The 18965-nt window shown below is 61.1% G+C and overlaps 5 protein-coding genes across 5 annotated transcripts; all 5 read left to right on the top strand.

Annotated features, from left to right (window-relative positions):
- Positions 1 to 614: 614 nt before the first annotated feature.
- On the top strand, positions 615 to 6890 carry LPMP_251250 (hypothetical protein; the record flags this gene model as incomplete). Its single annotated transcript, XM_010701393.1, has 1 exon — positions 615 to 6890. The coding sequence occupies one exon, from the start codon at positions 615 to 617 to the stop codon at positions 6888 to 6890; it is 6276 nt and encodes a 2091-aa protein (XP_010699695.1).
- Positions 6891 to 7915: 1025 nt separating this feature from the next.
- Positions 7916 to 9790, top strand: LPMP_251240 (hypothetical protein; the record flags this gene model as incomplete). Its single annotated transcript, XM_010701392.1, has 1 exon — positions 7916 to 9790. The coding sequence occupies one exon, from the start codon at positions 7916 to 7918 to the stop codon at positions 9788 to 9790; it is 1875 nt and encodes a 624-aa protein (XP_010699694.1).
- A 573-nt stretch (positions 9791 to 10363) lies between these two features.
- On the top strand, positions 10364 to 13564 carry LPMP_251230 (hypothetical protein; the record flags this gene model as incomplete). The annotated part of the gene is made up of 1 exon (XM_010701391.1): positions 10364 to 13564. One exon carries the CDS (start codon positions 10364 to 10366, stop codon positions 13562 to 13564), a length of 3201 nt encoding a protein of 1066 aa, XP_010699693.1.
- Positions 13565 to 14604: 1040 nt separating this feature from the next.
- On the top strand, positions 14605 to 17136 carry LPMP_251220 (modification methylase-like protein; the record flags this gene model as incomplete). Its single annotated transcript, XM_010701390.1, has 1 exon — positions 14605 to 17136. The coding sequence occupies one exon, from the start codon at positions 14605 to 14607 to the stop codon at positions 17134 to 17136; it is 2532 nt and encodes an 843-aa protein (XP_010699692.1).
- A 453-nt stretch (positions 17137 to 17589) lies between these two features.
- On the top strand, positions 17590 to 17952 carry LPMP_251210 (ribosomal protein S25; the record flags this gene model as incomplete). The annotated part of the gene is made up of 1 exon (XM_010701389.1): positions 17590 to 17952. The coding sequence occupies one exon, from the start codon at positions 17590 to 17592 to the stop codon at positions 17950 to 17952; it is 363 nt and encodes a 120-aa protein (XP_010699691.1).
- Positions 17953 to 18965: the final 1013 nt, after the last annotated feature.

Raw genomic sequence — 18965 nt, 5'->3', positions numbered from 1 at the left:
CTGGGTACCTCTCGGCGTCTGCGATTTGTAAGCGTCATCGTCACCACCCCCCCTGTGTGGAAAGTCCTGCAGAGCCCCCCCCCCTCACACACACACACCAAAAAGCAAAAACAAAACAGGGAGGAGGAAGGGCGAGGAGAAGGAGCCGACAGGCAAGCGATGGGTACAGATCCATGGTGGGCGACGTCAGCAGTGTGCTGCTTGGCGACCGACAAGGCGTCCCCCCTCTCTCTCTTTTGTTCTTCCTCTTTCCTCCTCCGCATTCTTATCATACGAAACACCCCCAACAGCCCTCACCAGGCGGCCCAGTCACCCGGCCCCTCTCCCCCTCTGCTCTCGTTCCTGAAGCTGCGCTCTTTCACGCCCATTCCTCTCCGCTATTCTCCTCTCCTCTTCTCTCTTCCTCGCACGCTTCCCTGACTAAGCGCGTCTCAGCGCCTGTACATATCCACGGCAGACGCAGGGTGAGGGGGGGCCTTGGCGCATACACACGTATCGGTGGAGTCGCGCCATTGTCAGCGCCAAACTTACCTACACCCCCCTCGCTCTCTATTATCGCCCTTTTCTTGTCTCTCTTTATCTCGTTCTCCTTGTCGCAGGCCCGTGCGAGCTGCATGCACCGCGGCGGCTCGCTGTGTCGACTTCTGTCTTTCGCCCCCTCCCCTTCTCCATTTCCTTCCGCACACTCCGCCCTCTCTGTACAGAATCATGCGCTGTGTTACCGCCTCTTGGGACGCCGCTGCGCGGTGTCGTCTGTCGCCTTCTCCGTCTCCACCACCCGAAAGGCATCAACTGCGACACGCAGACCTGCTGTGCCACAGAGGTCGCACGGCCCCTCGCAGACGCTGCTAGCGTCTGACGAGCTTCTTGATAGCACCAGTAAGCTCTCGGCAGTCAGTTGCCCTTGCGTGCTATGGGCAGCGATGCAGGAGCTGCCGCGACTTGCTCCTGGTGCAGCGGCGGTGCTGGCGCGGCGCACGCGCGAGAGCGTTCTTCGGCAGGACCAATGCGCCACCGATCTTCTCTACTTCATGGGTACCGAGTGGCGTGCGAGGCAGCGCCGCTTCTCGGCAAACGGCGCGCCGTCTCCAATATCGTCGCCGCAGTCCCCAAAGAGAGACAGCAGGCACGACGGCTTGGGCTCCGTGGCGGGGCCTCCGCCGCGCTGTGATCACCTTGACGGGCGCCGCATTGCTCCCTCGATTGCCTGGTCAGACCTTGACATGCGTTTAGCCACGCCCTCCACATCACGCCTACCTCGCGAGTTTCAGACATTTTCACGCGAGGGCGACTCTACGAACAGCTGGCATGCATCGGTAGGCGAGCACATCGATGGCGAGGTTAACCACTGCCGCAGCGCTACACCATCCTTGTTCCGTCAGCAGCAGGAGCTATTTGATCTGCGTCGTCGCATTGCATACTTACTCGCCAGCGAAGGCACCAGCGCAGGGGACTTAGCGGAACAAGGGGTGCCACCGCTACGTAGCGCTGCCTGTCGTGCAGCCCTAGCTCTGTCGCTGACGCGCAGAATCTTCAAGGCGTGCGCTGCTAGTGCTTGCTTCGCAGGGGCAGCGAGCAGCGCGGAGGAGATCGTCACGGCGGTAACCCACGATGATGTGCGATGCCGATCGAGGTTTGCGAGGGGTTATTGTGTACAGCGTGGCGGCGCAGACTCCGCGTCAAGTGCCACCGACGAGCTCTCGCTTTCCCTCCTGCGACTTCTGCAGCCTGATGAGCAAATCCGCTGTCCTTACATGTACCGCAGCGTAGCGCAGCCCGTGGAGCTTACGCCAGCGGAGGCGTACTCACTGCTCACGTGGTGTGCCGATCAGGTGCGCGCGTACGCGAGTGTAGTAGCCGCGGCCGCTAACCGAAAGGACCACTCCAACGTCCGCAGTGCTGTCTTTGATTCTGGCGTGACGGCTGCATTAACACCGCGCCGTGCCGATGCGACTGATCAAGGAGCGCCAGTGTGCAACGTCTCGTCTGCGGCGGTGTTCAGCAGCAGCGGCAAACAGGATGGAGGCGGAGGAAAAGAAAAGGGGAAAGGTTGTCAGAGGACAACGTTACGCAAGACGGCCAGCAGAGGGCTGCCGCGCTGCTCGGCCTCTGCCACTCACCCACCATCGACGCTTTCGATGGCGAGGCACCTACCACGCGATAGGATCAGCAGAGCCGCAGATGGCAACGACAGCACTTCGCCTTCGTCTCGTGGTTACCTAGAGAGCGAGCTGGCGGCAGAGGTGGTGTCTAGTGCTACGGCGCTTATGGAGCTCGCTGCCGCGTTTGCTTGCATGGCGGCCGAGTCAGCTTTGCCCATGGCAGACATATTTGCAAGTCATTCTCATGAGGAGGTTGTCCAGCAGGCGCCGTTGCCAACAACCGCGAAGCACCACGGTGCAGACGACTTCTGTGATGGGGACGGCGCTGTCTCAGGTGGCGAGGCGCTGGTGGGTCGTGTCATGGGCGACGTGGTCTTGGCCGTCTGCGATACGCTTCACACAGTGCGCGTTTCTGGGCTTCTGGGGGCGTACGTGGCAAACCACATTGGAGGCTTCAACACCCACACTGGCCATGATACAAGCTCAGGCCATGTGGGGCGAGCGCTAGACCATAAAGCAACACAAGACCAGCAGATGCGGCAGCTCCGTAGCCTCCATCACCGTCTGTCCTTCTCACAGCCTGTTCTCCAGTCGGTGCTCTGCTGTGAACGCGAGTCCTGGTCACAGGCGGTGCGGCTGACAGAGCGCATGACAGCTTGGAATGCCATCCTCGGTGAGTCGCTGGGCATGATCACGCTTGTCGTCACCTCCTCGTCGATGCCCTCCCAACTGGAGGCTCCGTCTCCCTCCCCTTCGGTGGCGATGGGCTCTGACGGCGCAACTTCATGGGGTGCGGCTTTTCCGGCACAAGCGGCGAGCCTGCGCAGCTTGAGCACCGACACTCTCCACATGCTTCTCTACGTCTTAGCGCAGCACGGGCGCCTTGCGGAGGTGCTGCGCCTGTGCGAGGTTGTTTGCGGTGTGCGCGCCTTTCACCTTTTTCGCGACTCTTCGTCCACCGACGAGCACGATGGTGCAGACAACATCCTCGTATTGATTGCGCACCTGGCAGCCGCAAACGCGGAGCCGGACGCTGCGGCAGCGGCGCTTCAGCAGGCGAGCTCTTCGCCGGCTGTCGACGAGAGCCCATCTGCCGCTATCGACCCTGCTTCTTCCGCCTCGATTGGGAATTGTGACTCGAAGACGCCGCTGAACGTTGTCGTACCGGATCGGATGCGCTCCATTGAGCGTGTCGTACGCGCTGGAGTAGTGCCGCAGCGGGTACTGAGTGTGACAGAGTATGCTGTGTTGCTGCGCCGCGTGATAGTTGACCACATCCGCGCTGACTCAGCGTTCCATGCCGCTGCTGCTGTCACAACAATGCACAGCGCCAGCGCTGGCAACGATGTCGTATGGTGGTTGTCTCCTTCACAGGTCTGGCGCTTCAGCGCAGGCCTGGCGCATCACGTGCGCAGCGTGCTGTGCCTGATCAGCTTTCAGGTGAATGCGCACCACGGGCGGACAGATATGCTGAGCCTAGAGGATCTCTACGTGGTGCTCACTCTCTCCCGGCAGCTTGTGCGCAGGCACAATGTCGAGCTGCTTCAGCTGCGAGACAGACAGGTGAAGCCAGTGGACAACAATGATGGCGGTGAGGGAGATACAGGCGGCGATCTGTCGGCTCACCGGCGCAGGCAGTTGGCAGGCTGGGGCGTTGTGTTGGACAGCCCTCCATCAACTCTGCTCAAACTTCCGGCATCCTTGTGTGAATTGCCGTCGCTGTTGCCACCGCTGCTCACCATCCCAGGCTCCAGTGCTGAGACGTGCACGGCGAGTGATGGCTGGTCAAGCGTGGCGGCTCATGCGCCGGGTAAGGCACCGTGGCAATGCGATCAAGCGATACTCCTACATTTGTTGCCGGCACGGCGGCGCGCAGGGAGTCCTGCCAGTACGCAGTACATCCAGCAGCTGTGCGCCACGTGCCACTCTGCTCTTCGCCGCGTGCGGCCTCTATCTTCCTCAGTGTACACTGAGAACGGCCTTGCCGCGCAGCAGGTCACAGCGACAGCGCGACTGTCGCCTCGAGTGGAGAGGGTCAACCGTAGCATGGTGTCCAGCACGGTCGCCGTCAGTGCCGTGCTCTTGTCTCTTGTGTCACAGGGGACGCTCTCGATGCTGCGGGCCGCTCGCTACACACGCAACATTGCGCTCTTCTGGGACTCCGCGCTCAGCGTGTTGGCCATGCAGCAGCTGCACGGGCAGGACATTGGCGCGCGTTCTGCTGACGCCCTCCACGGAGGCGGCGGGCTCTCTGAACGCAGTGCGCCCACTTCATCAGCCACCAGAAGAGTTGGAGGCCTGGCGCTGCAGGAGGAGGCCGATTGCGTGCGGGAGGAGGTGGCGTACGCTCTCGCCCTCCAGGCGGAAGCTTCGGTGGGGGACAGTCTCGTCGCCACCCGCCGACTCATCGCACCGCTGCTTGTACTGGCCCCGTACCTCTCCGCGTACACTGTTGCCTCGCTCGTGCAGCGGCCATTCCGTCGCATCTTTACCTGGCAGCAATGCCTGGCGCTACTGCCATACACCCCCTTAGGTTCGCAAAGCCAGTTGTGGTTGGTCCAGCGCATCGCCCAGGACAGCGAGGGGCGGCGTCATGTCTTTCCAGGCGCTGTCACTGTACCGGCGGGCGGTCTGCCCCCTGCGCCCGCGCCACACATGTCTTTGACACTTTCCACCTTATTATCCATCACGGCAGTTCAGACAGCAATGAAGATGGTGACCGTTCGGGCAGCACCTCGGCGACATCAGCAGCACCGCCAGCCCAGCCCAGGAAAAGTAGGCACGAGCACGACACCAGGCGATACCGAGACGGCTCTTCTGCGCAGCTCTGGAGCTCCTTCGTCTGAGGAAGAGACGTCAGCGCCAATGTGTGCCGAGGCAGCGGCACAAGCAGATCGCGTTCTTCTCGCTCTGCTTCTCGAGTGCAACTGGGGCCGTGCATTGCAGGCATTTGCGAAGGCGCCGTCTCGCGTGCAGGTGGGCGGTGCACCGCATGTGGTACGTCTTCTGGTAGAGGCGGATGTGTGGCGCGACTTGAGTGATGCGCAGCGGCGACCGCTCGTGCGCCTAGCCGTGCAGAGTTCTGCATACTCTCGTGGGGGCGCGTCGGGTCTTCTGGAGGAGGTGCTGCAGACGACGCTTGAGCATGGGCTGTGGCACACAGGTCTTTACTTTCACCAGAGCTTCGCGGCGGAGGAGCCAGAGCTGGTGCGACAGTGCCGGTGCGCCCAGCGCTACGCTTTCCATCTGTGTTGTGGCCTGCTAGGGCGGACGTCGATGATCAAGATGGCTGCTCAGATGGCGAAGGCAGCGCGGTGCAGCCAGTGGGCTGCGGCAGCTGCGTGCTTCCTGCGTTACGCAACACAGCAGCGAGGCGGCACTACAGTCGCTGACACCTCACTGACTTCAGCGCTTTCCCCGGATGGCTCGCCTGGACATGCAGAGCTGGGTGAAACTTCTGCCCTCACGGCGACTCCCGCTCGTGCGGCTGGCGAGGAGACGGCTCCACGATGCTTCACCTGCAAAATGGCAGTACCCCCCACCACTGCCGACGAGCTCGAGTCGCTCGCTGCGCTTCTCGATGCAGCCGCATCGTCGCCACCGTTCACCCTGATCTTCAGCGACGAAAGTGCTTTGATTCCGCCCGAGTTGGCGCACTTGGTGCAGACGGCACGGTACGCCATGCTGCACACCGATGCACTGTGGACACATGCGCTTCGATGGTTCCCCACGACAGCACTGCCACTGCCCTTCAGTCACGAGCAAGTGTGGCGCAACTTGTGTGCAAACAACATGGCAAAGCTTCGGGCGTTGTTGCCGCCGCCGAAGCAACATGAGGTCCGTGTTGAGAGGGGTGTATTAGCACAACTGGCTACGGCAACGCAGACCAAAGACGGCCCCGTGGCGCTGGTGGTGTCCACCACGGAGGCAACACTGTCGCTCGTCGAGGCCGCGCGCCGCTCTCACCGCCCGCAGCACGCCAACGACACTGCAAAGAAGCAGCAGATTGCCGTGGCAAATGCGCTCCAGGTGCTGCGCCGCGCCGGCGCCTGGGAGCAGGCCACGTTGCTCTACGACAAGGCAGTCGAGTTGCACTGCATGCCGTACGCCTCCTCATCGACTGTCCTCGACGCAACTCTGCAGGGAGGTGCTCCGTGGCAGGTGACGCTCATGTACTTCTTCCGCATGTCGCAGCGGCAGCGTCCCGACGTGAATGCGACGGCGGTGGCATTGCAGGCCTGCATGGAAGGCGGGCAGTGGGAAACGGCGTTTCGTGTGCTGCAACAGAGCGCTTTGACGCAGGCAGCCCCGGCCCCTCGACTGGTGAGGTTGGCCGTGAATACAGCGCTGCAGTGTGGTGTCTGGAGTCGCGCCTTGGCGGCAGCTCACCGATACCGGCGCACCCACAACTCACAACTTGCACACACGGTACTGCTCACATACGTGCGCACCCAGCACTGGAACGACGCTGCTGAGTACTTCTACGACTGCATTCGCCGTGGATTGCGCCCGCTGGACGCGTCATTGGAACTGGCCATCATCGCGAGCGAGGCCGCCAGCGATGAGTACCGCAAGACGGCGCTCATGGTGGGGGCGATCGCGTCCGCGCTGGAGGACCTCTACCGCATGAGCGGCACCGTGTTGGAGCATATCATATTCGTGCGGCGACACGCACGAAGCGGCGCCGCCCAGTGTCAGGCAGCGCCGGGCTCGTCGTGCAGCGCGTCGGAGTGGGTTCTCGACGACGCTACAGACATCAATGACGACAGCGACTTTCTTCTTTCATAGCGAGCAGCCGGTTTGTCGAGGGACGAGGCCCAAATGTGTTGGCCAAGGCTACAACGGTCCTACCGTCGGAGCGTAACTTTTCCTTTCCCCACATTGCTCTCTCTCTTCCTCTTCAGCCACGCTGAGGGTCGGCGATCAGCGGTGGTGAGCGAAGGGAAGAGCTAGACGCTCTCCGTCATGTACTCGGGTGCTTCTATTTTCCCTGCTACCCACGCACTTGTGCGCGCGTCTGCGTCTCAACGAGACTTCCTAGCGCGGCGTCGACGTCTCACTGTTGAAATGTTCTATGCACCTCGTGTGCGCACCGCACTCCCATGCAGGTATGCATCCATCTCCGATGTCATGGGTGCGACACAGACACTAACACGCACAGACGCACCCACATCCTCTCTCACGCCTAGTGACCTTCAGCAGTTTTTTCATGTTTATCTTGCCCCCTTGCCCCCACCCGCCCTGCATGCGTGCGTGGTACATGGATCCCTCTCTTCTCTTCTTTGTGGACGGGTGTGCGTTGAGGACACGAGCAGACGATGGCCTCCTAGAGACACCGATAAGCACGGTGACCTCAACAAGCCAACTGACTGACAGGCAACAGTCCCACATCAACGCAAGACCGACGCGCTATTATTGTGATCTGCGGCTTCACTTGCGTGTGTGTATGTGTGCGTGCGTGTGTGTGTGCTGATGGCGCTTGCGGAAAGGCCTTTAGCGGGCATGAAGTATGCGCACCCACCACGCCCCTGCGTTTTTTCCCTCTTCCCCAACTTTTTGTTTTGTTTTCTGCGACGGCCATCATTTTAGCCTTCTCGTTCCCATTTGCCCTTTCCGCCTCCCCTTTCTCTTGCACGGCGTCACACTGCCCCCCCCCCCTGCACCCTTCTGCTCACTCCCTGCACACATTGGGTGAGCATAAAAGACTGGGAGAGAGAGAGTAGTGCACAACAGTGGGATAGGTAAGTCCAAGGAGTCCCCGGTGTACCCTCCTCCTTCCCCTCTGCCCCCTCCCTCCCCTAAGCACACCTAGGATGCGGACCTTTGTCTTCATCAGCGGCATCCCAGACTTCTTGCTGGAGTCAATCGTCAAAGGTGATAAGAGCAGCAATGGCGTCGCCACCACCAAGTCCGCTGCGGTGACCTCGAAGTTCGACCTTCGCTATGAGCGCCTGCGCCGCCTGCTAGTGGAGCACTCGTCTGGCGTGATGCTTGTCATGCATCTCGAGTCGAAGGGATACGCACTGGCACTGTACGCTTCCGAGAGGGAGGCATTGGCCGCATGCAAGGCGGATATTACCCCTGAACAGCCGGGGCGCAAATACCCGCCGCTGCGCCTGCGCATCATAGAAAAGGAGAAGCCATGCCCACCGGAGCCCGTCTACAACCCGTACCTGATAGTGGAAGGCGAGGAGGTGCGCAAGGAAGAGCTCGCCGATACCCGTGGCCTGGAGCTTGTGTATCGCGGCCGCGCGGTGGCCAAGTGGTGTGCGCGAACGCTGGCAGGCGAGGATTGTTACTTCGGGGTTTCATGCTTGAAGTTGCACAAGAACGCGACGCAGAGGACGGTTCGCAAGCGACCACGCGTCGAGGACGTCGACGTCAGCGCTCATCTGACAAGCGAGCAGCAGGCAACCGTGCGGCATCTGCTCTCCTCCGTGGAGGCCTCGAGGGCAGCCTTAACACCGGTTCCCATGATCATGAAAAACTGCACGTACGTGCCAGTATCGGCGGAGGAGATGGAGATGCTGAACCGACTCGCGTGCGAAGCGCCGTCTTGCACTTCTTTGCCAGCGTTTGAGTCACTGGAGGCTCATCCCACCTACCAGACCCTTCTTCAGCGCATCGACGATGCCCTTCAGTCACAGCGGGCTGCTACTGTTGTCACCGCAGGTGGCGAATCAACGGCGTTCTTTCCGCGACTGGGCTGTCCTGGTGGGGCGCCGTGGGACTGGAGTGTCGAGTCCGAGGAAGGCCGGCGGCTTCTCCGTCAGCGGTGCCCACTCCCAGCGAACGGTGCACCCACGCCGCTGGAGCGCGATTTGTACACGCAGCGCCTGTGGTATCACATGAATCAGCTGAACAGGTGCCACAGCGCGCGTGACGTAGTGCGGATGTTGTGCGGCAGTCGCCGCGTGCGAGAGGCACTGCATCGGTGTAGTGAGGCGATCAACGATGCTTCGGTGCCGTCGCCGTCGGGCACTCGTGCTGACGACAAGGCGCAAACAAACGTGTCGCTGCCGTCGTCCACCCCGAAGGCTTCGGGGCTGACCATTTGTCTGCAGCCGTGGCTGTACCTCCCCACAGTGGGTTGTGAGGTGACGGCGTATCTTGAGCGCGGCGGGCGCCGGATTCGCGGCGTTGTGCAGCGCTACGGACAGGTGCGTCTCATGACCTCGGCCACGCTCTTGGCTTCGGCGTTTGCCGTGGTGGGAGACGCCGCCGACCCAGATGCATTACTCGCTCGGTACGCCGTCCTCGAGTCGGCGACCGACGCAGCCGCCGAGGAGGACCTTACCAGGGAGCTGCGGGTGTTCCAGCGTAGCTTTGCCAGCGCCGTGGACGATGTTGCCCTCCATCTGCAGACACACTCCAACAGCGTTGGTGGTGACGGGGCCGCGTGGTGCGTGCATCTGGCCGTGGTGCTGACGCCCAACTCAGTTCCAACAGCAGGGCGGCTTCCATCCGTCGCACTGCTCTCCGCCAGCCCCTATCAGCGTGCCCTCGAGGAGTGCTCCATGTACTCGTCTTTGGCGCCGCCGAGCAGAGGGGCCGATACGACCGCCTCAACGGAGACGCGACCCACGAACGTGGACGTGGCGTGGAACACGCAGCGGCACCCGTACATCCCGCTCTTCAGCCGCGATCTCTTGGAGAAGCTGCGCGCTGGCCCAGTGGGAAAAGGGTGAGTACGGCAGCGGTAAGGTGAGCTGCGGTGTAACAAAATGTATAAGGAGTAGGGCAGGGTGCGGCTGAGAGGAAGAGGGCTGTGCGTGTGTCTCTGTGCTTATGAACAGCGCTCCTCGCTCTTCGTCGCCCTGCCTCCTTACCCCCCCCCCCCCCCATGACCCTGCCCTATCGCATCGTCCCTCTGCACTGTTCTCTTGCGTCCCACTTCCCCAATGCCTGTGCAGGTGCCCACGCTCAACCTGACGAACGTAAAGCGGCTTCGCGTATCTCAGCTTACACACCCCACCCAGATGTATACGCACACGCTCACAGACTCTCACATGGATTAGCCCTGAACGAGAACTCCCCACTCCTCCCGCTGTGGCGCGCATCCTGTTTGAGCTTCCTCCTCCGCTATTACCCATTGTCCTTTGCCATTCATCTCGTAACTCTCCTTCTGAGCAACAGTGCACCGCCAATACCCTCGTCTCCATAGGTGCTTCTCTGCCTCCCCGCTCCCCCCCCCTCCACACGCATTCATACGTATATACACACGAAAAGCACCGCTGCCGGTGTGCCTCTGCGAGTAACGTATGCCTCCAAAGAAGACGAAGCGCTCAGCTGCAACCACAGCTGCATCGCCCGCGGTTGAGCAGATGCCCACAAAGCGTACCGCTGCTTCCCCAGTAAAGCCGCCGACTACCCTGTGCCCGCAGCCGCAGTCTTCGGCGACATCAATCAAGAGGAGCTCCGCAGTTGGCAACGCAGACCTGGCACTCTCTTCCTCCTTTACTCCTCAGCGGCAACGGAAGGAGTCACTACCTCAACCGCAGCTCCGCACACCTGAGGTAGAGCGCAGCCAGAGCACTCCCAAACAGGTGCGCGAGAGCTCGTTCGGCGCCTCGCCCCAGGCGATTCCACCAGCCCCCGCCACCAGCCCAGCACCGGCCTCCAGTAAGACTCCTCGACGATCCTCCTCATCTTCCCCAACCCAGCGGAGCCCAAGCGAGAAGGTCTCAAAGTCGAAGGCGAACAGCACCACAGCAGCGGCAACGGCGGCGACCCCCCACGTATCTCCAGCGCATCCGTCTTCGCCACCATCGCCCGCCTCGCATGAGAGGACAACCTCCTTGCAGCCACCGCAGTCTGCAAACTCCATGAAGAGAAGCGCTCGCGGTGCTCAGGGCCGCAGTATTTCTGTGGACACCACACCGACGTCTACGGTACCGGCCAAAGAAGCTCCAGCAGCTGCCGCCGCGGGCAGCGCGAACGTAGGCGCCATCGTTGGCGCTGCAGCTGCTGGAGCGGTGAAGTCCTCAAAGTCCGCACGAAACCGCAGTGAGCGTCGCAGCCGTGCCCGCGCGGCTTTTTTGGCAGCCACATTGGCGACCTCCTCGCCAGACGCGCGCTTCGTTGAGCGGTTCATTCGGGAGTCCAAAGTAATCGCGCCGGACGTGAGCGGCATCCGCTGCCTCGCAGTGCACCCCTCAGAGCAAGAACTCATCGCTGCTCGTGAGAACGGCTCGCTGGTGCGCTACACTGTGACGTTCTTTCAGGGCATCCCGCAGTTTGTGCAGCGCCGCCACACCGGCGGCCAGACCCACCGCACCATTTCGGGACTGGCGTACGTGACTGTCCCGACACCGCTGTCGTCGTCGTCCTCGGCGTCGAGCCCCGGAGCAGCGTCGGCGCCCCGCCATGTTCTCCTCGCCTCCATGATGTCTGGGCAGATCGTCATCTATGACGCAGAGCTGCTCGTTCCTGTTGCGCTGCATCAGCGCAGCGGTGGAGCCATCTGGGCTTTGCACGTGGTGAGTGCTGCATGCATCTACGCCGCCATGGCCGACGGAAGCTGGCAGCAGCTGCGCCTCACGTGTAAGCGAGATGGCGCCGCACCGCAGCTGGAGCTGGTGCGCGTCGTGCCCAGCATCAGCGGTGCCGACCGCGCCTTGTCTGTGACGACGTCTCTGTCGCTGCGCATGGCAGTCGGCTCCGACGACGCCGGTAATGTGCACGCGTGGCGCTTGCCTGTCTACGTATTGCCGCAGGGGTCCTCTGCCGGTGCTGGTGCCGTGGAGGAGGAGGACGAGGCTGCCGCTCCCAACCGTGCACGCGGTTTGGCCGAGCACGAGTCTATGTGGACTACAAGGCTGGCGAAGGGTATCGCACTCAGCTGTGCCGTAGTCGGTGGGGTGCAGCGCCCCTGTGTTGTCGTTGGGACGTCTATGGGCGACGTTGTGCTGCTCGATGCCGCGCACGGACACGTCTTTCAAACGTTCTCGCAGCACAAGGGACCAGTGTCGACGCTGGCGGTTAAGAACGACGCTGTTGTTTACGCGTCCGGCTGGCACGAGAGCCTTCGGTGCTACCGCTGCAACGAGAAGGGGGACTGGTACCCCGCCGAGGTGAAGCGGCGCACGCACTATCACGAGGCGAGCCAGCTGGCGCTGTTGCCGCGTCATCAGTTAATATTGTCTGCGTCGCGCGACGGCACGATCATGTACGCGCCGACAGGGCAGCTGTTCACGTCGCCGGCGATGTACGTGACGGTCACGACGCAGCAGTTCGCCTACGCAGCCGATCGCGAGCTTCTCTTGCAATCCCGCTTCGACACCATCGAGGCTTTCCACATGGACGGCGCTGCTCGTCACTGGGTGCCTTTCTTTGGTCACCGTCTTGATGGCCGCTTTCACCTCTCCGGCCTGTGGTGCGATCGCCAGCTGAACTACATCGTCTTCAGCACAGAGGAGCGCGTTGGGCTGTTGAAGGTGGTGTGGCGCGCACATGCGGCGATGTCTGTGTCGAGGCTGGAGGCAGTGCTGGAGCTGTCGGCGCGCAGCGGTGTTGTGGACGTCTGCTGGTCGGGTACCGCTGTTGCTGTGGGGTCGGCAGAGGAGATGAGCGCGGATGCAAGTCAAGAGGCCGCCACTGACACATCTGCCTTGTCGCCGGCGCCACAGCGACTCTACATCCTCTACGATAAGAGCGTCACCTTTGTTGCCCTCACTGACGGGTACCCGGTGGTGCACACCCCCGTGCAGGTGCGTGGAAGGCTTCTCCCTGGTGACTCGCTGGGTCTCTACCGGGTACTATGCCGTCCAGCAGCTGCCGCTCCTCTTGCGAGGAACCGCAGAAGCGGCTCGATAGTTGACGCAACAGAGGGCGAGGAGCTTGTCATCTATGGCCATCGTGGCAGCTGCCGCATGCGTCTTATGGCAGATGGCACCCCTGACGCGGACTCCCTGGTCGCCGATCTGGATGACGTGTACGAACTCGCTCAGGAGTTGCCGCTGCTGCAGGATGCCTCGAACGCGAAGGCCAAGGGCGGCAGTCACGGTGGCGCTGAGCGGGCGCTGAAGAGGGCGAAGGCGGAGGCGCTAGCCTCGTCAGCGCTGGCAAAGGCAACCTCGTGCGAGGCTCTGGTTGGCTTGTCGGCAGCGCAGCAGCGGTACGTTGTTGGCCCGACACTGCACTCGTCCTCGGCGGCCACCACACCACTGTCGGCGACGCTACCACATGATGTGCGCTGGATTACCCGCATTGCAGCGTCTTCGTCAAACAACAGCACCACGGTCACTTCCTCAGCCGCTGCCTCCTCGTACAAGTACCTTGGCTACTTCAGCCGTGGTCTCCTTATTGCTACGGGTGACAGCTGGCACATGGTGCGCCGCATGAATGTGGAGGCTGCCTTCCTCGTAAAGGATAGCACAGAGGTATTGGTGCTGGAGCGCAACCTCGAAAAGACCCTTGAGGCTCTTCCCCTCTGCTGGAAGGTACGCCGCTTCGGCAACTAAAGGTGCGCGCCACCAGAGTGCGCAGAGCTGGACAAGGCTGACGTGCACGTGTGGGCGCGCTTTTATAAGTGCATGTTTGATGTGTGTGCGATGTGGGCGAAGCCGATAATGACGATGCAGGGAGACGGGCGAGGTGTGTGCGTGCGTGTGTGTGTGTGGGGGGGGGGTGGGTGGGTGGGTGGTGGAGGGAGCCAGGTACCGTCAGTACTCCTCTCACGGCTTTCTTCTCTCCACGCACCACCGCTTCCTTCCTTCCTTCCTCGCGTAGCACGGCCTTCTCACTGTGCTCTTAACTTCACTCTTTTCTTCAGCGAGTTCTCGCTAACTCGCACAACGACTAAAGCGGCAGAGGACGAACACTAGTGAGGATGACGATGATGGCGTCTGCGTGTGTGTGTGTGTGCCTCCCCCCTCCTCTCCCCCTGTAAGCGAGGGAAACGAAAATGTACAGCGATATACACACATCGATGTGTGTAGAGGCGTGTGGAGTATCCGTGCAGTTGAGCTGTAACGACGATCGTGTGGGATCCCTACGATAGGGACACATACACTCTGAGAGGAGGAAGAGGGGAAGGAGGGGGGGGGGCGGGAGGACAGAGGCAATAGGAGGGAAAAAGAGAAATCTTCAGGCGGGAGAGGCTTGGCAGTCACTCACCTCCTTGTTTTTCTCGTTGTGCCTAGTCTATTCCATCCTCGTCTCGCTCCCAAGGAGGCGCCCTGACGCGGTAGCCATCTCTGTATCTTCTGCTCACCTTCGTGGGAGTCGACACCCCCACACCCGCCAACACAATCAAAGCCCTGAGTATGGCCGAGTGGCACCAGGGTCTGCTCAACCTGCTGCAGCGCTCCCCTTTCCTCTCCTCAGCACGTCTCTGCTTGCTACTCTTCCCTATATTCTGGCTGCCTCTCCTTTGTTTTTACTTTCTTTCCATCCTCTCTTCCATCCTCTCTCTCTTTCTCTCTCCCCCCATGACGTGCTAATCGTCTACGCGCATTCACATGCGTACAAGCGGGGTCATTAGAGGGTGGCTGCATTGGCGATGGCGTCCCCGACATCCTACCCGTCTTCGTACCCGGCTGGCATCTTTGTGGTCCGCTCCAAACAACAACTGGCGCCTCTAGTGGCGCGGCTGCGCGCGACCCGACGGCTAAAGCCAGGGCGTAATGTGACTGAGTTTGACGGCGAGCACTTTGCTGAGTTGGCGGAGGCGCCGGGGAGCAGGCTACCGGTGAGCGCGCCTGCAATGCATGGGGGTGGCACAGTCAACAGAGAAGAGGCTCAGGCAGGCAGCGCTAATGCGGAGGCGGCGTGCAGCCTGAGGGGGACGGTGATGTATCTTCGTGAGACAACCGAGGCCGAAGCAGCGGAGCTTGAGATGTCCACTCAAGCAGGGAAGAGGAGGGGACTTTCTGGCAGCGATGGCATCACTATACCTCTGCCCACAAGCTTCTCCACGTCCAAGCTGCATTCGACGAGTATGCGCGCAGCTGGCTCAGGGGCGACGAGTGAACGGTGTGTGATTATCACAGCGTGCGACTCTGTCCAAGGTGAGGAGTTCCTTTCGCTGCTACGCGTCCCTTATGGTGAACGTGCAGGGGCACGATGGCCACCGTACATGGCAGCACACGTAGTCGGCACGTTTGCGGAGGCAGAGCTTCGCGAACTTCTCTCCCCGGGTGAATCGAATGGCGGAAGCAGCACCGGAACCGACGGTTGTGGCGGAAACGAGTGGATGGAATCCTCTGTGCCAGTGGCTTACATCCGGGGTATCCGGCGGTTTCACCGCGTGTGCTGCCCAGTGCTAGCGGAGATGCCATCTGCACTTGCAGCGATGCGGCGCACAGCATTGCTGCAGCGCCATCATCGCCTCGTCCAATGTGATGAGGCTGCCGGCGACAACACGTGTCCACCGCCATCACTGCAAGGGGCCACGCCATTGCTAGCAGCCGCCCACCTTCAACCCAGTAGCTCTCCACCGGTTGGTCTCTCTCGAGACCCCGACGCCGCCTGCGCACCGTTATTCACCTTCTCCGAGTTGTTTTGCGGCATCGGCATGTTCCGCAGTGGTCTGGAGCGTGTCGGTGGTCGTGCTGCTTTCGCTGTCGATTTTGCGCCTCCTGCGCAGATCGTCTACGCACTCAACCACCGCTGTTTGCACGATTGCCCAGCCGCGCTGCAGCTGCCTAACGCGACGCTGAACGGTCCCCGAGAGGACACCGGAGGCTCACTCACTCCAAGCAGCAGTAGCAGCAGCGGGACCAGATTGACGGCTGCCGCTTCCGCAGTAGCCTGCCAACATGCCGAGACAGAGGGAAGCTCTCTTGATGCCACTGCGTGTTCTGTGCCGCCCCTCGTCGGCAATATCACCGAGATTCCTAACGCCTTCTTTCCCACGCACGACGTGCTCACCGGCGGCTTTCCATGCCAGAGCTTCGCGAAAGCTGGCGACGCTGCAGGGTTGCACGCAGAGAAGGGGTGGTTGTTCTATGAGGTGGTGCGGGTGGTGGCCGCCACTCAGCCGACAGCGTTCTTGCTGGAGAATGTGGATCATCTTATCGAGGTCGAGGCTGGCGCGCAGCTCGCTGAGATCCTTGCCCGACTCCGTCACCCGACGTCGTCCTTGGCCGCGCCAACCGTTGAGGATGTCGCCGTGGAGTACGAAGTGCAGTACGTGGTCGTGGATGGCGGTGCCCTAACACCGCAGACACGCAAACGGGTGTACTTCTTCGGTTTCAAGGTTGCCTCAGCTCTGGTGCCGGTCCGTGAGGCATCCCTTGGCTATTCCCTCTCTCCGTTCACCCTGCCTCGTGCTGACGATGGGGAGGCACGCGCAACTGCCGCCCGAGTGATCACTGATGCCCTTCAGCGAATCAAGGTGACTTCTCTTGACTCCCCATACCGCAGTGTCCAGGAGTTGCTCGTGCACCCCTCCACTGTTAACGCGTCGCGCTTAGCACCACAAAGTCGCTCAATGCGGGACGAGCCAACTGGCACGTCAGGCGGGGCGAAGAGTCCTGCCTCAAGCTCAGCACACAGCGACCTTCAGCTGACTCACGCACAATGGGAGGCCGTACGGCGCAGTCGCACGTACCGGCAGAACCCGCTGTGGAGGCTGTGTGACCTGCAGGGGCGGGCTCGCACCCTGCTGGGCAGCTACCGCACGAGTTATCAGCTCTACTCAGAGTTTGTGCCTTCATCACCAGAGCTGACTCAGGATGAGGTCGCTGCGATGCTACTGGAGGGGATGTCGCTGAGGCCAGGGGGTGACGCCGCTGATGCACGCGCTGGCGGTCCAGAGGGGTCGGCAATTCCGGCTCCAGCGCCTCCACCACTACGTTTCTTTGCGTTACGCGAGTGCGCGCGCTTGCAAGGAATCGAGGATGGTTTTCTTCTTCCCCACGACACAACGCAGATCCCGTCAAGCGCTGATGCTGGCGCTATTCCTGCCGCAGTGCTCCGCCAGGTACCCTCCGGTGCCGTGTACAAGCTGATCGGCAATGCAGTCAACCCACGAGTTGTGGCATGCTTGGGCGGCGCCATCGCATCCTACCTGCAAGAACGACGCTGCTGAGCGCGAGTGAGAGGCACTTCTTTTTCTCTTTCCACACATCATAGGGCTCATATCAACCATTAGGAAGCACAACTTTGCAGTGTACGTGTGTGTGTGTGTGTGTGTGTGCTCGTGGGCCCGACCAGAGCCCTTCTGCGGTACTGGATGCGCACCCGTGCACGCATGCACGGAATGGTCTGCTATCCTTGTCCCCGCCGTCTTTCCTTCTCTCCTCCCTGTCTTCTACCGCCATCTTCTTTACTGTAATCCTCGCTGTTTCCTCGCACCCCCCTTTTCTCTTCACACACGGCTGCTGTCCTCGTCCCTTCCCCTCTCTGCGAACTGCCTGTCCCCCTTCACACACACACACACACATACGTGCCCCTTCCCTCCTCCATTGCCTCTGCCGTTAGAAGAGTGAAACCCACCCGTGCCTCTCCCCCTTCGTACTTCACCTGCCCCCTCAACGCAATCATGCCGCCGAAGGCTGGTCAGACGAAGAAGGCCAAGATGGAGGCCGCCAACAAGGGCGCGAAGAAGACCACGAAGAAGTGGAGCAAGGGCCAGTCCCGTGAGGCTCTACAGAACGCCGTGATGTTCGACAAGGAGACGTGCGACAAGCTCCGCAGCGAGGTGCCCAAGTACAAGCTCATCACCCCCTCGATCATCTCTGACCGCCTCAAGATCGCCGTCTCCATCGCTGCCTCTGGCCTCAAGCAGTTGTGCCGCGAAAAGCTCATCCGCCTGGTGTCGTGCTCCAGCAAGACCCGCGTGTACACGCGTATCGTGCAGGCTGCTCCGGCTGAGACGGCCGCCGCTGCTCCGGCTTCCGAGTAAAAGGGTATGGCGTATGGGGAAGAAGCTGGTGCACCTGTGCGCGTGCCTGTACATCGGAAAAGCAGAACATAAAAGAGAAGCACAAAGACATGCGAGTCAACTCTTGCTGCGTCTCCTCCGCCACGTCTTTATCTTTCTCTCTACTTGTGCTCTCTGCCTTGATGTTCACTCCCCCCTTCGTGTGCGCTTCAGGCAGTCGCGGGACTGTGTGTGTGTGTGCGCTCTCGATACAGCGCACGCGCACACACGCGCGGTATTTTTTCTCTCTTTCTCTCTCTCTTCACTTTTGACTCCTTTGTGGCATTGTGATTTCTCCTATTCAAAGCACACAAAAACACTGAGCGAAAACTGGCGCTGGGCTCCTCATGGTACTGCTTCTCTGGGAGGGCGGGTGGGGGGAAGAGGACCGTTCAGCCTCTGCCTCCTACGCGCATCGCTGTACTCACTCCCTCACTCACACGCACACCGATGCGCAGGTACGCCAACGCATTGAAGGCGGCTTCATTCTGCCTTCTGCTGCCTGTGTATCGATTTCTCTCTCTGTGCAAGCAAATATGCTCACCTCCAGGCCAGATACGGTGTTGCCATCCCACCATCTCATACCCTCGAGCAGCTGATCTTTACTACGTGCGCACGCACGATGACGCCGCCAATGCGGCCCACCCTCACCCCCGTCCTCTCCGCTTGTTCCACTACCCTCACTCGACTACCAACACTGCAACTCGAACTGACTCTCTGTCTCTCTCTCTCTCTCGTTCCCTCTTTCCCGTTACGCCTTTCCTTCCTGGGCGCATCCGTGCATTGGGCTCGCCAACGCACTTCAGACCCACATCGTAAGCCCCTACATATCCGCGCATAAGCCTACTCGACAGGTCCCTTTCCTACTTTCAGTTTCTCTAACTCTCCCTTGGTTCTAACGCCGCACTCGCCTATCTCATCTCGTGCTGTGATCGCCTGTGTGTGATTTCCTCACTCCCTACTAGCTTCCCTACTCAGCACACCTCAACAGTACA

The sequence above is a fragment of the Leishmania panamensis genome, assembly GCF_000755165.1.
Source record: "Leishmania panamensis strain MHOM/PA/94/PSC-1 chromosome 25 sequence".
NCBI classification, from domain to species: Eukaryota; Euglenozoa; class Kinetoplastea; order Trypanosomatida; family Trypanosomatidae; genus Leishmania; species Leishmania panamensis.
This window is presented reverse-complemented; position numbering and strand designations above follow the sequence as displayed.